Genomic DNA, 17,958 nt, shown 5'->3' with positions numbered 1-17,958 from the left:
GATCAGGTACAATGTGTGAAAGGTATCATGCAAATGATAGTAAAGTCCGTGCAAATTCTACCTGATGGTAAATCGGTGCATCCCTGCAATTGCTTGCTCACATCACTGCTGGCAGAAGGGCCACCCACTGGAGGGAGTGTTAAAAAAAAACCTCCTCTAGAGGGTCCTTTGCTTCCTGTTCCACACTAGTCACACATTACCCCACCGCACGTGGCCTGCCAATTGACTGTGGTCTACTAATTTACAATATACTGCTGGGTGGACAAAGGTGAAGAGGATTCACAAAATAAAACCCATGTCCATTGTTTCAACTGGCACGCTGGGAAATCGAATCGAACTGGAAACCTCTGGGATTGCACAAGTCCAGTGTGTGCTTAAGCATCAGACCACGGAAGGCCAAACACGAACGTGTTACGTAAAGTCATGGCCCTGAATGAATGCAGATGAAATAGTTTTATGCCCATCTAAATACCCATTAATATTTATATTATACTCGCGCGCGGACACACACTACCAGTTCATACAATGTTCTGTTTTTCATTGCTCCACTGGTACGTGAGTAAACACTGAAGCAATTGTGCTCAAACATAACGCAAAATGAGGGCTGTTTTATTGCTGTACTGTACCTTCATGCGGGCATGCAGAATCCATGGCATAGAATGTGCCATCTTCTGTGCAGACCAGTACAATGTGTTCTCCATCCTCAGAATATAATCTGTAATCCATTTAGAACGTTCCAGATGTTAAACGAAACACTTGCCCATTTATTTTGGTACAAAACAATAAAATGCTAAAAAGATATTATTACACAAATGACATACAAGTTAAATTGACAGTTTACATCACCGTATACACATATCACGCAGACATTCGTATTATAATCCAGAATAGCGTGCAGTATAATGTCACATCCAATCAAAACCATCACCTTGCCATACATAGCGGGGGTCACCAAAAATATTTCCAAAATCATGAGCAAACACAAGATCCGGGTTCGATTTAACACAGTGCATACAATTCGTGATCTGATCCCATTTGTGAAGGATAAGATCCCTGACATGCAATACACCGGCGTCTACAAACTAAGCTGTGTCTGCGGCAGTAGTTACAGTGGGGAAACTAATCGACATGTCTCGGACCGTGTTCGTGAGCATGAGGCAGATCTGAAACACGGTAGGACCAATACCTCGGCCGTGGCTGATCATTGTTTTAATGCGGTGGGCTCACACGAAATTGATTTCTCTAAGACGAAGGTACTTTGCAAACCCACTGGCTATCAACAAAGATTCGTTCATGAATCCATCCATATATATAGACACAGACACAATTTCAATCGAGAAGATGGGTACAAACTGAGCAACTAATAGGAATGACGTTATTAACCAGTTTAAGTCATAACTGGCTGTGATTTTCCCATCCTACCACCTCCCGATGTTAGTTTTTATTTTTGGCTCTCCGATTTTACATTAACAGGTTAAATTTCTCACCCTAACACAAGCCACCTCGCTCGTGGAGGCCTTTCAACGATCTTACATTATCATGCAATTTTTTACTGGGCAGCCCTATGATTGGTGGAAAACCCACCAACGTCGGCGGTCGAGGCCCACCAATTACATTAACATTGGCTGCTGACATTTGGGCTACGCCCATTTCAAACCTTTATAAACAGTTTATCATTAGAAGCTAACCCCCTCTTCCTGATGACGAACGCTTGTGTTTCGATCAAAACGTCGTAGTTTTGTTATTTTGTTTAATTTTCTTTGAACCTATCTACGTGACTTTACCGAAAGACACACAGAATATGAATTCCTGCAGTCACGAAAGCTTTAAGTCACGAAAATTACGTTTTAAAATCCATAAGAGGTTTTTTTGGGTCGTTGAAACCCGCCACCACCCGACACAGCCAACTAGTAAGGGTTGTAACGTAAACAGAACATGCCAATTCGTCACTAGTACACTAGTATAGCACACCGGTGCGTTGAAGAGCCAAGCCACAACATTTACGTTTCGCTAGTAATTACAACTAGCTTCATCACTGGCGAAATGTCGTATTCAGATTGTAAATGTTGTGGCTTGGCTCTCCAACACACCGGTGCACTGTACTCGTGACGAATTGGCACGTTCTGTTTACGTGACAACCCTTCCAAGTTGGCTCTATCGGGTGGTGGCGGGTTTTAACGACATATATTTACACAATCATAAGCCAAACAAACCTCTATTATGGATATTGGTCGCGAAAGCCTACGTGTTAAATAGACATTTTGAAATGTTGTACGATAGTGCACTTAAATGCATGTTAAATTATTGCAAGTGCTGAATTCAGACGTTAAGAATGAAACATGTACACAAAGGTGTTTATTAAAATGAACTTTTAAATACACATTATTAGAATAGGTAACTGTAAACTTTATGAAATACTTTATATGCCCAGATGCACACGACATTGATTCATAGTATAATGTGCTTCACCTGTTTCTAAGTCGCTGCCATCACGAAAAAAAGCACCAATCAGGTTGACCAAAAGCACCAATCAGTTTGACAAACTTTACAACTACAGTAGCAATGATTTTTTTTCACTTGGGTTACATGATTAAGTGCACACGTTGGCCTGGTAAGGATCAATGCAAGACCATGTCAACAATTCTCCACAATTTCGATTTAAAGCTTTCGTGACTGCAGGGATTCATCTTCTTGGTTCTTTCGGTAAAGTCACGTAGAAGGGAAGTAATAAAATAATAAAAAATAAAACATAATAAAACAATTATGTTTTATGGTTTATTTTTTATTCTACATTACGTCTGTGAATATATGTTTTTGCCATTGTGGTATCAGAATACAATGTCAGGCAGAACATTTACTGTAAAAAAAAATAGAACAAGTCTTTATCGCATGAATAAGTGACTTGTGGAGAATTCATCTTCTTGGTTCTTTCGGTAAAGTCACGTAGAAGGGAAGTAATAAAATAATAAAAATAAAACATAATTGTTTTATTATGTTTTATTTTTATTATTTTATTACTTCCCTTCTACGTGACTTTACCGAAAGATGTTTTATTTTTATTAAAGAAAATAATAAAAATAAAACATAATTGTTTTATTATGTTTTATTTTTATTATTTTATTACTTCCCTTCTACGTGACTTTACCGAAAGAACCAAGAAGATGAATTCTCCACAAGTCACTTATTCATGCGATAAAGACTTGTTCTATTTTTTTTACAGTAAATGTTCTGCCTGACATTGTATTCTGATACCACAATGGCAAAAACATATATTCACAGACGTAATGTAGAATAAAAAATAAACCAGTCATTGTTAGGGGTGTTAAATGTCACAAATTCATCGTTGCGATTAAATTCCAGAATCAATTGAAGCTTTATATTGTGGTACATTTAGCTGTCCTTAATGCTGGACGGGTCATGTGATACATTAACAAAAAAAATATCGATTAAAACATTGAATCTTTAAACACACATTTCTATATACTTAGTAAGAGATTAAGAATCTATCTGAATCGATGCAGCATTATTCCTCTCGTCAGTATACAGGACTTAAAATTTCAAATGAATCTACATGTAACAATTTAGTCAAAAAAACGAAATACTGCAAAGGTTTATCTTTCAAAACACTTGCATGATTTAAGGCATGAATAAATCAAAATCCACAGTACCTTTGCAAAAACACATTTCATAACTTTACAAAGTTTAAAATGCATGGACAGTTCTCCCTTAATATTCACATGACCTATTTGAAATAACACAGTAAACTCAACATTTACAACTGCACTACCTATATCAATTGTTTTACTTTACTTTACTTCAATATCCTTGCAACAATCAAGAATTCTGAAAAAATTATATCACCGTTTGCTATACCATAAGTATCTGAAATAGCATTACATTTTAATCAAATAAGTTATTCTGCTACATATAAAAAATACACTCAACATATTTGTTGGAAAATTGTATATTCTAAGCCGATAACAAATTAAGGCAATCAAGCTTTTGCATACAAATTTACATTTTTTAGATGAAGTCGTGCCCATTTGTGCAACGGAATTAAGTGAGTAGGTATCTCTGCTGGTCTTGAAAACCATGGAAAATATATCTGGCATAGGCCCGTGGGAATGTGTGCATGTGCAGCAGATGTGATCAGACCTTGCCAGTAAGGCTCACATGCCAATTTAAAAGTATAGTGTCAAATGCAACACTAAATCTGTAGTCAGTTTTATTAAAGATTTCCTCGCTTTTATTGTAATTTTTTTTTCCAAGTATGTAAAAGAGACTGTGCATTTATTCCTGATAACATAAAATACAGATATGTAGAAATATATATATTTTTAAACCATGTTCATGCTTTAAAATTAAATGGTGACATTTTTTTAATGTTTTAACTGTAAACTGCAAATTGGTATGTTATCCATAAAAAAGCCTGTATTTATAAATCACAACAATAATAGAATACTATTCACTCTCACTTTTACCCTACCTACATTGTACAAAGTGATTGTCACCTTGCACTTCATACAATTGAAATAGGGAATTATCTTAAATTCCAGTGGTCAAATTAAGGATGGAATGCTGTCAAACTCTGCCGCCCTTGTCTATTCATCTGAACCAGGGGTGACCAACAACTGAACCAAGCACTTGTTTCATCTTAATCATTTCAGTACGCAGGCAAGGGGCACATTTCCTGACTTGTGATTGAACCATATATAGCATGCCCCTTGCACTCGGCACAATCACACCACTCACAATGAAAGTGGCTGGTGTTCTACACACCACCAACAGAATCAACCTTTGAAAGGCAGCATGGTTATCAAAACTCAGCTGTCTTGCAGTTATTTTTAGCAATGTCAATGAATCCTAATCGACGTTGTAACACATAACCTTGGGAAATAACTTTCATCACCAATAGGCATCATCCAGCAGTGTGCTAAATTGAGAAATGCCCTTCAAAACAACACAAATAAGAAACAAGTAAAATCAGTCGCGAGACTGCAAGATTCATAATGTAGCTATTGTCTGTGAAGACTGTATGTAAACTCAGGACTGGTTGCCAAGAATCTGCAAAGTGCATCACGCACGTCAGTAATCTCATCTGCAGAAGGTCTATTTGGCAGAGACTCTGGTTGTGGAAGCTCGCCTTCTGCTTCTTCCACATCTTCCATCCACTGCTGCCTAAAAACTTCGTGATGCTCCTCGCACAGGTTGTGAAGCAGGCAGCAGGTGGCAACAACGTGTGGCACAAAGGTAGGATTCACCTCCATCCTCTTCAACAGAATTTTCCAACGAGCTTTGAGACGCCCAAATGCACAGTCCACAACGGAACGTGCGTTCGAAATTTGCTTGTTGAAGAAGGCTTCCTCTGGGGTGGGGTTTTCAACTGAGAAACCCTTCACAAGCCATGGCAGCAAAGGTGTGGCAGCATCACCCAAAATCTGCAGCGGGACCTCAACCCCCGAGATTTCCATTGGACACTGGAGAGTACAACAAGCACACACCAAAATATACCATTAGGAAGACTGCTTGACCATTTTCCATCCAATATTTAATTTCTCCATCTGATGAGTAGAATTATAAAGGCATCTGGGGTGAAATGGAAGCACAGTGGATGTCACACTCCATTATAAAACTGGCGACTTCAGTTCGATTCCCGGCCATATCAGTGGCGAGTGATATCTGAACTGTTCCTGGGCCTGCCCTATGTCACTAATCCAACCTGACCAGCGTGGTTAAGTATGGTTAAACAGCCTCGACAACTGATATGGGATGGGAAGGCATTTATCCAGCAGTGGACTAAGGACTAATAATTATTGAATAGGTATACATTGCATTACAATGTAAGCAGTCTAAATATCGAAGCAAATCTTAATGCTAATATCAATGGTTCTGGATTGTTGATTTCCATTGCATACTCTAGTATAGTGTAAATAATCACTAATATCTGCTGCATGGGTTTTCTGAAAATTTCTTCTGAAAAATGTGACGAAACATTTCTTTTGGAAATGCTCTAAAGTTTATTTCAAGGCAAATGACATTTCCACTCTGGGTTGTGCAGAAATGTGGACATAAACTGTATTATTTGAAATTTTACATCACCAAATGATGACAAAACAAACCTTTAACCGTAAATATTCGAGATGACTAAAACAGGATCAGAAGAATAAATGTACCTCTGGCAATAAATGCGAGTTGGTGTAGAGAGTAGACTGTCTCAGCACCACCTCTTCTTGTGTGGTACCCGGAGCAATACAGCTAATGTCCCGAAACCTTTCCCAAAGACAATGCACAAGGTTGTTGTTTAGTTTTGTATGTGGCTGTACCAAACATAACTTTTAAAATAAACCATATGCATGAATCCATATATTAACTACACTTAAAAGCAGAAAAAGTCGGTGAACATTTGTGGGGCATTTGGTTTGCTCATTTGTGCGGGACGAAACATCTCACCTCAACTTATCATCCACCAAAGCTTGCAGCACTAACGAAGGCCATTCTTTCCGGTTCATGTAATCTTGTATGCAGTCGCGGAGCGGGGTGATGGGAATGTGCGTGCTGCCAATCATCCCCATGACTTGGGGGATGGAGAATCTTTCCTTGAAGCCCCGAGCAATGCGGCGACCTTCATGCTCATTCGGCAGAGCAATTTGGTTCTGCAAATGGAGCTCCACCATAACCCGGCAGAATTTGTACAAGTACTTGTGGACGGTGCTTCGGTGAACAGCAAACATATTCCCCACCTCCCTGTACTTATTGTAGCTTGCCAACTTGTACAAGGCAATCCCGACCCTCTTCTCCAACGGGACCGGGCTGCGCACCTGTAAAGCTGGCGGCTCCATCTCTGAGCGCACCATCTCCACGATGCGGTGGAACATGGACCTGCTCACCCGAAAATACTTCATCCATTCGTCGCTGCCGGAAGATGTCTGCTCCCACCAGGTGGAGGTGCGGACGCGCATCCACATGCGGCGGGGCTGCCGCACGGGCACCACGGTGCTTGGAACCATGGGGAACCGGGCACGAAGCAGGTTGTACTGGTGCATCACAGCTCTCCTCCTCAAGCGGGACCACCCATCGAACTCCTCCACATCCAAGAGTTGCTCAAGGAAAAGAAAGAGACGCTCCCCGAAAGTGACAAACTGCTCCAGGGGGAACGCTGTCAAGGCTCGCAGCAGCCGTGCTCGGTGATCCATGTGTGAACCGAGAGCTGTTTCCTCAAATGCGGTGTGATGCAATTGGGTAATTTAACGAAAATGTGAATTTGGTATAGTTCTTCACGGTTCTCTAGGGAACACTTGATGATTTTACCTGCCAATCAGACGTAAAGATAAAAAATAAATGTAAAGCACCAATCATCTGTAAAATAGTCTGGAACACATTTTAAATACTGTATGAATAAAGCGAAAGTGAGATGCAAATTAAAATGGTCCTCACAAGTTAAAATACAAAGATGCACAACGAGACAGGAGTAGTAATGTAATCCTGTGAACCAGTACTTTGGAGGCAAGGGTTGGTGGACCACGGGAATATTTATGGCCAGAAGATGACAGTCGAGCAAATAGGTTTGCCAACCAGTCTGTGTGAACCTTTCAGTATTTTGTATTATTTGAATGTGTTTTCAAAAGGCACTCCAGATTCCTCACATTCCACAATACAGGTCAAGGAATTCCTCAAAGAGCAAAATGATTTCTTCAATTGATGCTTTTTCTGGAAAATAAAGCCGAATTAATAAAAGTAAAATAAAAAATCACGACGTTTCGGAGGCAACACAAGCGTCCGTCCTTCAGGTGGAACCGTCACAGCACGATTGCTGTAACAGTAATATATGATGCTTCATGTGAAGTGGATTGAGGACGAGTGAACTTAATGGCCAATGATCCTGAGCACGTGTATTTCCAATAGAGCTGTTGACACTAAGTTACTAAAGAAAGATCTTCTGGAATGGGAGACTGTCCATTATGCATGTGCTGCCAGCATCCTCCCAGTGATTCTGGCCAGGTGGCCGTTGTCTCTCCACTGCATTGCCAAACTGTAAGTGCACTCGCCTCCGAACCAGGTTCGATTCAAGCTCCTGGCGCAAGTTTGTTTTTACAAAGAGCAATTGTAAATATGGAACTTTCACCACTGGTTGAGGGCCACCAATGTACATGACTACTTGCCCCATGCTGGTTTTAACAGGGAAAATGTTGTACTGTTGGTCACTGCATGAGCAGTGTATATAAAAACAAAAGATCCAAGTCAGATTTGGCACGGTACATTAAATACGGTAACTAATATCTGGTAATAAAGATGTATTACCAAAGCTATCAACAGAAAGTGTGTACTGGATTAATTGCTCTTGTGGCAAATGCTATGTTGGGCAGACAAGACGAATCATCAGCATGATACTAAAATAACACCAAAGGAATATTAAATACTCCCAAATACAACTGTCGGCAGTGGCAGAGCACGCGTGCCAACAAGGGCACTCAATTTATTTTGATAATGTTGAAGTTCTATGCAAAACTCGTTACTACTAGCCAAGACTAATTTGAGAATATATCCAAATTGAGAGAATTAAAAATTATTTTAACCGTTCGGATCGCTCCAGGCTTAGTGCTGCTTGGAAGCGAATTATCAAATAATACATTGTTTAAATGCATGCCTATACAGGTCACCCACCATACGTAAATGGGGATTACGTTGTAATTACTGGCGAAACATCGTACTCAGATTGCAAATGTTGTGGATTTTCTCTCCAACACACCGGTGTAATGTAATCTTATATTGCACAAAATTGGAATCTGAATGATGCACAACATTAAACAACTAATTGTAAAAAAAACAGAAAGTTACTCCAGTATCCTCATACATTGCTTAGCTTCTCATGGAATATTTTCTGGAAATTATCCCCCGACAGCTCCAGCTGAAATGAATCCCAGTGTGCATGCGAGTTTAAGCCTTTCTGTGTGGAGTTTGTAGGTTCTCCCCTGGGTTTCCTTCCATCGCTGAAAAAAACCACGCAACATAACTGGAGTTGGCCAAACATCCCGATGCTGGAAAATGTACCGCAACTTTCTCAATTGGGAATACGCATAGCATTTCCCCTACTGCGGATACTTGGCAGGACTCTCCTGAAAAAAGTATTGAGACTCGGTGTATTTATTTATATGGCTAGGCTGAATTATTTGATAAACTACTCATTTCAAATTATCGCATAATTCCTGTTATTGGTCACATAAAGACATTGTGACCAGAAAAGTCATGCTACCTCAGCTGGTACCGACAATTGGGGCTAGGAATGAATGCATTGGCAAGTGGATAACACCCTGTGATCATAAGAACAAATCTTCCCACGATGAAATGTGCCAGGAAACATTTTATAATTTTAATGTTGGCTTAGTAATCCTCTTTAACAATGGAAGGATTTATATATTACCAAATACTTGAGATAATTAACATGGCAATTGAAAAACTGGTCATGCCAAAACGATTGTAAAAAGGCTATTCTCGTTGAGCCCAATGATTAAAGAACAATCTTCAATTCGTATTATCCACTTTGCGCAAAGGGCTATTTTATGCAATTGAGGACCATTTCCGGAAACGTTGCATCTATAAAAAAAATTCCTCTTCAAGCAGTTATTAACACACGTGTCGAGTTTGAAGTTAAATATAATTCCACGAGCTGATACGCGCAGCTCCTTTATAAATGGAATGTGAAAGACAAGCCATGTTAATGCGATTGCGGCCATGCAACCAAAACTATTGACCAGATAGTCAACCACTACGCTCATCAACGTTGGAAGAAAATCAAAACTGCAGGAACTCTATGACTTAACTGCTGAAGCCCTCTCTCTCATCGTGGCCAGCATACCCTCGACATTGGCATGTAGCTCCTGTACAGAATCAGACTCTTTATTTGGACTGGAGGAATCCGACGAGCTATTAAGCTATTTTCCACAGATGTCCAGTCGGGGCGGGCCAAAAAGTTACAATACAAAAACACGACGGGAGTGCAAAGATAGGCAGTGCCGGCCCGAGCCTCTTGGGGGCCCTAAGCAGAATTTGATTTGGGGGCCCCCCTCCCACCACGCAGACTCATCTGTGCTAGAAGATTATTGACACAAATGTCACACTATAATGTTATAGCGAATATTATAAACGAATACAGTGAGGTTATGTATTAATAAAAAATAAAAACAACACTTAAAATACTTCACTCTTTTATTAAAAAAAAACGATTCGGGGGCCCCCTGGTGGCCAGGGGGCCCCAAGCAGCCGCTTAGTTCGCTTATGCCTCGGGCCGGCCCTGAAGATAGGAAAGGCAAGCCACTGGAGCTTGGCACTTTTAAATGTAATACTTGTTTCTTTACAACTGATATTTGTGTCTAGTTTGTTGTCCGTCCTCTGCACCTCCGATTAACACGGTTGGCTACGTATGGTGCGAAAGAAGTTCTACACATAACACAAAAAAAATCTGTTTTTTTATTTATTTTGCCAGGCAAATTAGCGTCTTCTTTTTCAGAAGAGACCTGGCCATAAACAATAGCTCAACGACGTGGCTTCTCAGCGTGTGTTAACGTTTCGCAACCAAACAATCAAAACGCAATTATCGCAGAGTGAAACATCTGGCCCCGGGGGTGGATGGATGGGTGGGGAGGTGAGTGGATGGATGGGTGGATGGCAGAGGTCGCAAACGGGTTTTGATTCCTTACCCGTACCCGGCCGCAGCAGGGTCGCAAACGGGTACCCGTACCCGGCCGGGTAGGGTACGGGTATCGGGTACCCGATTGCGACCTCTGGGATGAAGCCATGTTGCAGGCGCGGGTGGGTTGATTCTAGGAATTTGAATTGTGAGAAGAGACAAGACGTTAGGAAATGAGTGACAAACGGTGACTCACCAGTGACTCACGGCCTACCCGTACGCAGCCTGGTACGGGTAGCCGGGTATCGGGTAGCCGGGTATCGGGTAGCCGGGTATCGGGTAGCCGGGTATCGGGTAGCCGGGTATCGGGTAGCCGGGTATCGGGTAGCCGGGTATCGGGTAGCCGGGTATCGGGTAGCCGGGTATCGGGTAGCCGGGTATCGGGTAGCCGGGTATCGGGTAGCCGGGTATCGGGTAGCCGGGTATCGGGTAGCCGGGTATCGGGTAGCCGGGTATCGGGTAGCCGGGTATCGGGTAGCCGGGTATCGGGTAGCCGGGTATCGGGTAGCCGGGTATCGGGTAGCCGGGTATCGGGTAGCCGGTTGCGACCTCTAGTGGATGGGGGGGCTGTATGGATGTGGGAGGTGGGGAGAATGGGGGGGGGGGGCCTTGGTGGTTACAGGGGAGTGGGGGGGGGCGACCCACTTGGTGCAGCGCTGGGCGGCGAGTCGCCCCGCGGGCCCCGCGCGCTGCCAGCCCACGCCGCGCACCGCGTCCTTGAGGGCCGCCACCAGCCCCTCCTCGAAGCGCTCCATCTGGCGAGCCTTACGCGTGAACAACAGGCGAATGAGGTAGGCGGTGTGTGGGGAAATTGCTCTCGTCGCCGCCGTGAGCGCGACAGCGACGTCAAAGTCGGTGCGTGCGTGAAGGCGACGGATCAATCGCAATGACGGCCACCACGTGGCGGGGCCGCTTATGGCGGACTACGGCAAGCGGCGCACGAAGAAGCCGCGGCCGTTGCCGCGCACACAGAAACGCGTTTGTAAATATCCGCACTGTGCCGTCACGTTCAAGGGCAACGAGCCCTCACCCCTACTCTTATGTTTTTTCGGTAAAGTAACGTAGGTGAAAATAAATAAATAAAACATAAAAAATTATAGAAATAAATACTAAATCACGACGTTTCGGAGGCAACACAAGCTCCCTTCATCAGGTGTAAAAAGGCACAGCAAAATAGGCTGTAAACAGAAGAATAATAAGAATATGTAAACAGACTGTTTAATCGTAGGCTTTCGCGACTAATATCATCCATAACACAGGGGGGGAGGGGGTTCGAGTGGTTAGATCGCGTAAATCTAAATGTGTCGTTGAACCCGCCACCACCCGACACAGCCAATTAGTGAGGTCAGGTAAACAGAACGTGCCAATTCGTTATATGTCCACGTGATAATAAAAAAAAACACACTTGGTTGAGATATAATGTATGGCCAGGTTCCTCTGAAAAAATATCGCAGTGGGTCTTAGCTGTTAAAGTAAAAAAAAGGTTTAGTTTTTGTTTATATAACCCTGCTAATATAACACGGCGCATGACCTGCACTCGATTTCCACTGCACCAGAATGACTCCACTGACTTGCGTTGAGTCATAATAATAAGTACTCTGCGTTTGACCTGTGCTCATAAAATAGTAACTGTACCATATAGGACTCGTACTAGTCATTCAAATGTAGAGGTGCACGTGTCGGCGTGTCAATCCATGGTCCTTGAACCAGCGGTGAAACATTCCACGTTCATATGGCGGGGACTATGATCCCGTATATTATCTCGAGGGCACCCACTGTTGGCTTAACAATAAATTGGTACTCGTTTTTTTATCGACCCCCAAAAAGGATGATGGGTTGCGGACAGACACCTAAATACCGATTTACCTTGCCTCTATGTCCCATCAAAAGCACAACAATCACTTACATATTTAAACGCACCGCACATGATGTCAACAATGAAGATGGTTTATATCTTTACAAGGGGTTTACAATACACCGTTCATTGTTGGTTTGATATTTGGCAGCAATTGTCAGGGACTATGAAGGAGGAGAAAGTGCATTGTGGAAAACAACTTCTCTTTTAAATTTGGAAGAAAAAAACAAGCCTCACCTTGACCCCATTGGAATGCGACTTAGCAGCAGCAGCAGCACACAACTGCGCTGTATAAACAACTCTCTAAACACGCTGCGAAACCCCAATGTGGTTTACTCCCCAACCCCATACCACCCTAACAACCCTTCTTCCTTCTTTCCCTAGCTCATGTCAAACCGTGGAACGACAGAGATACAACGAGGTCGTCTCTAGCCTTCTACAACAAATGTGACAACAGTGGCAGAAGAAAAAAAACCCACCCCACCAATAAAACAGCGCCACATCTAAAGTCATTGCCGCATCAGCGACATCAAACAAGCGCCTCCTTCCCTTGTCCGCTCTTTATCTCTGCAACGTCGTCAACGGGGGTGTGTGTGTGTGGGGGGTGCCCGCAGATGTCCGGACGGACTTCCAGGAAACCACCCCAACCATAAATCATGAGCGACACCGCCGCCGACGACGACGAGCAGCACGCCGCTGAACGGAGGGACGAGCCGGCAGCCGTGGACGCCTGGCAGCGGGTGGGACTGAGAGCCGAGCTCGAGAAGACACCGTGCAAGCGGCTCTTCTCCTCGTCGGGACCCGAGCGGGACGTGGCGATCATTCACGACGCCGCACGGGATGTCTTCTACGCCATGGACGCATGCTGCCCGCATCAAGGTTGTTGACATTTCAGTGTCGCGGCCACCACCGCCGCCTCGTACTCTCCGTGGCAGCTGTGACTGCTGCTGCTGCTGTCTGTGTGGTTGGTTTGGTTGGTGGTGATGGCAGAAAGCCACCGCTTATTTATCGAAACTCTACGGCTGCTAACTGCTGAGTGCCAGCGGAGGTTCTGTCAATAATACACATTATTTTTTTGGTCTCTTTGCTGGCGTTTCTCCCTGGTGATGGGACTTTGTAGGATGAACTTTGAGATTTATGAGGGGCACGGGGTGACCAATAAGGTCCAAATTGGTCTGTAATAAGGTAGGGGCACTGATCAGGGGCTGACAGGTGAGTGTATTCATGGGGAGTGTTTTGCTTTGCGTGGTAACCCATTGTCATGATTGTATTTGTCTTTAATTTCATGTTTAGCCTAGTATTCATTGATATCAAAAACATATTAATGGTGCGGTAAGATTTGGAGAATACCAGGAGCACAAAAGGGGGTGACTTCCGTTGAAAATGGATGATACTTCTGGTATAAATTGGCTAATGTTTATAGAGGTCAAACTACGTTTGATTTAAACAACAAACAAAAAATATCAATATATCGTGGTGATCACTTGGGTTAAATACAATTTGTCTTCATATAATGTTGGGGGATATAGAGTGTCCCTCGACGGATGTTTTCGGTCTCGTAAATGTTGAAATGTAATTTTTTGTTCGATAAAGGTGGACCACTAAATGAAGGTGACATTGAAGACATAGGAGGGAATTTGAAGATTACGTGTCCTTGGCACTACTATCAGTTTGATGTAAAAACTGGAAAGTCAGACACAGGATTACAGGTAAACAAAATATCGGCCCAGCAGATGACACACTGCACCATATGCAATGTTTTACGAACAATAGTGCTTTATAAAAAAATTATATGTCCAAGTTGCATTTTTTTGTTAAAATGTCAATCCCTTTGTTTCTTCTTCTACCTAGCAAAGAGTCTACGAGGTGAAAGTTGAAGATGGTTTTGTGTTTGTCAAGTGTCCTACCAAGCTGTCACTCACCCCATTCAAGAAATGAAATCAACCAGCAAGAGACTCAGCCACACTTCCAAAAGTGTCCACATTAAGACATCATGCTGCTATTTAAAGTACCTGGACGTGCAAATATAACAATGCGGTATAACGTATATTGAAAGTATAGCCTTGGCCAGTAGTTCCCAACCTTTTGTTTGCCGTGTACCCCTACAAGACATATCAACTGTTCACTCAACCCTGCCAGCTATATGATAGTATTAATTAAATAACTGAATAATTGCTTATTACATTATACTCATAATTAAAACCTAAGACGTTTGATTAACTTTTAATAACTGAACAATTAAGGAACCTTGATTTAACGTTTACATTTTAATTGAATTTAAGAACATACTATGCTGTGTTTAAGGCAAGTCACTTATCACCATGAAGAAGAGGAGGTAGGCCTGAGAGATTTTCTATTGGGATTGAATAATTATTTTAGTGTCCATTTTGTACCATATATATGTAATAAAGAAAAGAGAGCATTCGTGCAACATGTGGAAGACTGAGGACATCCAAGTGCACAAGTTTCTTCAAATTCCATGAAACAGATAAGTATATAGCTTTATAATTGCTGGTCCACACAGAGCAACGTGGCTTAGTATTAGACCAGTCATTGCCTGTGTACCGTCCCTCTGCACCCCACCCTCCAAGGGGTATTGGAATTTCAAGTTGCGAACTGATGGCACGGACTTAGAGTAAGATTCTCACCTGGACGAATGCTCAATCATATTTTTTGTAAAAAAAAGTAACAGCATCTCAATTCGTCATAATTCTGCAATGTTCTTATAAAACATGAAAAAAATAGCTAATGCCAAACTGACAATGATATCCATAATCTTGATTGCAAAGGCACAATGAGATCCTTTACAAAATCCTAATGAATATTTTTTTGTTGAGAGAATTACTTTCCTCTGCACTGGGTATTTTTTTAAATTGCATTGACTGCAAGGCTGTCTGCCAGTAGCAACACTCGCTAAATATGATTTTCTCTTCAGCTTCACATGTTAGCATGCCAGCAATACTACTGAAGGCATCCAACCGCATCATATTAAAGCACATGCATTTAACACACTTAAGAACCCTGTTAAAGTAAGTGTGCCAATGTACATTTTGAAAGTGCTCACATCAAGTGTAAGGTGCATCTGCCACACCTTAAATTAAATTGTTGCGAATACAGGAAAGACGTTGGCTCAAGATAAAATCGCCCAGATGCTGCTTGCAAATTTTGAAGCCAAATGTCATAAATTCACACATTTCTGGAATATTAATATATTGTCTTTATTTTAATAACGTTTCTCTAATACAAAGCTTACAATATTAAAATAAAGTTGTTTGAAAACGTTTGCATTGCTATTCTGTAATTTTTATGTTCTATATTTTTCAAGTAGTTGATGAAAATAAATGAAAAAATAATTCACAAGATGACAGTTGCCTTGGCCACACTGAGCCTTTATACATATTAACCAAACATAGCTCAGACCTAGTGAATCACTTAGTTGTTCGTGATGAAACTGCTGTATTTCATATGGGTTAAAAATCGTATCAATCCACATTTCACCATGTTTTGTTTGTGGCAAATGGAGTGAACGTCATCTGCAAAAAAAATAATTCCACATGTTTGAATTTAAATGGCCACACCTAGTACGTGACTGTCAAATCATGCAGCATTAATGTATGTACACTAAAGTAAATACAGTTTTATGTACATATATTTATGTACACAGCTTTGAGTCTCCATTGCATGCCTATGATTTTGTTTTACATTGCATGTGCTGTAGAGTATCAACATTTTCCAAATCAACTCATTACACTAATGCAATATTCATTACTGCACACATTGTTTGCGATGTTAAACACAGTACACAAAATACTTTTCGAGCTATGCAATGAGAGAATACTAAATATGTTTTATAACTGCCGGCACCTTCAAAGATACGATGGCACTGAACTGAAATGCCCGGAAAATCTCATTCAAGATTACAAATCAAATAATTTGACGGTTTAAGCATATATGCAGTGTATTCATACCAACATTAGGATCGTGTTAACAGTCTGATGTATTACGAAATACATTTGATTTCAATATTGTCATGGTTACAAAAAATTAGGCTTACTAGGAATCCAGCTTTAATTATTGTGCTCATTTTGAATCGTTTCTGGGGATGTGTCCTGCCTAAAGCACACATTAATAAAGGGACCAAAAAACGTGCAATTTGTTTTTTAGATTGCAAATCATTGAATTTACAATACACTATCATCACAGCAACCAAATGTTTATGGCATTGTAGTAATAGAAAAAATATTACACACGCCGGACATTGGTGTTAAATGGCCACCTATAATGGCCAGTTTAACCCTATTTAAATGTCTAGAAATAGTCCAGTATATTGTGAATAGTAATATTTTAAGATACCACAGCAGATACACAACAATAGCTGGTCTTCATTTATCAAGCAGTTAGTCTATTTAGTATTTATTTTTGTAGAAGTTTCCATTGTAAACTGCGTTCTTTTGAATTTTCAAGCATGGGCTTTTATAGAAAGTGCTTATTTTTTGCATAAACCACCAAAAGAAAAATGTACATAAAACAGCTAATCTAAAAAAATAAAACAACATCAGTAAATATTTTTTTTATTAACCTTCAGACTCCAAGTATGTAGAAGTTTCTCCACTGTTTAAAAACGTAACATTGTTCAAATGATAATACACACTCCATCAGCCGATTCAGGTTAAATTAATTAATGCACATCATTTTAGGTGCATCATTAATCTCTAGTATCTAAAAAACAATACTAAGTGGAAATAAGTTAATTTTGAAAACAAGCACCCATTTAGTTCATGTCAGTAAACTGAATTCAGACATGCAATTTGAAAGTACAGTCTGTTGTAAAATTGAACTTTTCATTGAAGTCTATAAACGTTATGTACCAAAGCTAAACATTATCTTGATTTTTTTCTTCATACGATGTTCCTATAAATGCATTTAAAATGTTAATGTACCAATAATATATAGTCATATATTTCTGAACAGTTCATATTAGTGCTAATTACCTGACATTTTTTATATTTATCATTATTGAAAAAGTTCAGTATCATTCAATATCAAACTAAAATAATACCGCAATACACTTTGGATTTTTATAGTGTCTAAATGCAACCGCATATTAAGACACTGTACAAAAGCAGTGAGCGTGTTAATTTTATGAAGAGAGTGCAGTTGGTCATAGAGGAAAATAAATAAAGGTCTTGAGGCTGGAATTGAACAGAAGCAGGCAGTTGATAGTTTAGGATAGGAAGCCCCAGACGAAAAAGCCAGCAGAGGAAATTGCGCAACTTTACAATGAGCGAAGTTTGACTGAAGGAATCTAGCAGAGAAAGCTTAGAGATAGAAAGTGCATGGTGGAGGATAGAGCGCAATGAGAAAGCAGAGGGAGCCAAGAGTGAATCCATGGACGATATTGAAGGTGGAAAATGGGGCC

The 17,958-nt window shown here is 41.0% G+C and overlaps 2 protein-coding genes across 5 annotated transcripts in view; one reads left to right on the top strand and one right to left on the bottom strand.

Moving 5' to 3' along the window:
* Positions 1 to 11,620, bottom strand: part of LOC144935520 (uncharacterized protein HI_0077-like) — a 28,724-nt gene extending 17,104 nt beyond the window's left edge. Inside the window, exons 1-4 of one of the 2 annotated variants that reach the window (XM_078862256.1) lie at positions 11,330 to 11,413; positions 6,451 to 7,308; positions 6,174 to 6,270; positions 3,237 to 5,477 (exon numbers count right to left, since the gene is read on the bottom strand). In XM_078862256.1, coding sequence (XP_078718382.1) covers positions 5,016 to 5,477; positions 6,174 to 6,270; positions 6,451 to 7,193 — 1,302 coding nt within the window. In that variant the 5' untranslated portion in view covers positions 7,194 to 7,308; positions 11,330 to 11,413 and the 3' untranslated portion in view covers positions 3,237 to 5,015. Of the gene's footprint in view, positions 1 to 626; positions 716 to 3,236; positions 5,478 to 6,173; positions 6,271 to 6,450; positions 7,309 to 11,329 lie in introns of those variants that run through there. The other variant, XM_078862257.1, reaches the window with a different exon arrangement.
* Positions 11,339 to 15,822, top strand: LOC144935521 (Rieske domain-containing protein-like). Of its 3 annotated transcripts, none has more exons than XM_078862258.1 (4): positions 11,339 to 11,475; positions 13,154 to 13,418; positions 14,133 to 14,248; positions 14,391 to 15,822. In XM_078862258.1, the coding sequence occupies exons 2-4, from the start codon at positions 13,196 to 13,198 to the stop codon at positions 14,475 to 14,477; spliced, it is 426 nt and encodes a 141-aa protein (XP_078718384.1). In that variant the 5' UTR covers positions 11,339 to 11,475; positions 13,154 to 13,195; the 3' UTR covers positions 14,478 to 15,822. The 3 variants fall into 3 exon arrangements, with proteins under 3 accessions (XP_078718384.1, XP_078718385.1, XP_078718387.1); XM_078862259.1 differs by having other exon boundaries at positions 12,924 to 13,418; XM_078862261.1 differs by lacking the exon at positions 11,339 to 11,475 and adding an exon at positions 11,648 to 11,666 and having other exon boundaries at positions 12,924 to 13,418.
* Positions 15,823 to 17,958: the final 2,136 nt, after the last annotated feature.

This window comes from Lampetra fluviatilis, chromosome 13 (genome assembly GCF_964198595.1).
Source record: "Lampetra fluviatilis chromosome 13, kcLamFluv1.1, whole genome shotgun sequence".
In the NCBI taxonomy this organism is placed as follows: Eukaryota; Metazoa; Chordata; class Hyperoartia; order Petromyzontiformes; family Petromyzontidae; genus Lampetra; species Lampetra fluviatilis.
This window is presented reverse-complemented; position numbering and strand designations above follow the sequence as displayed.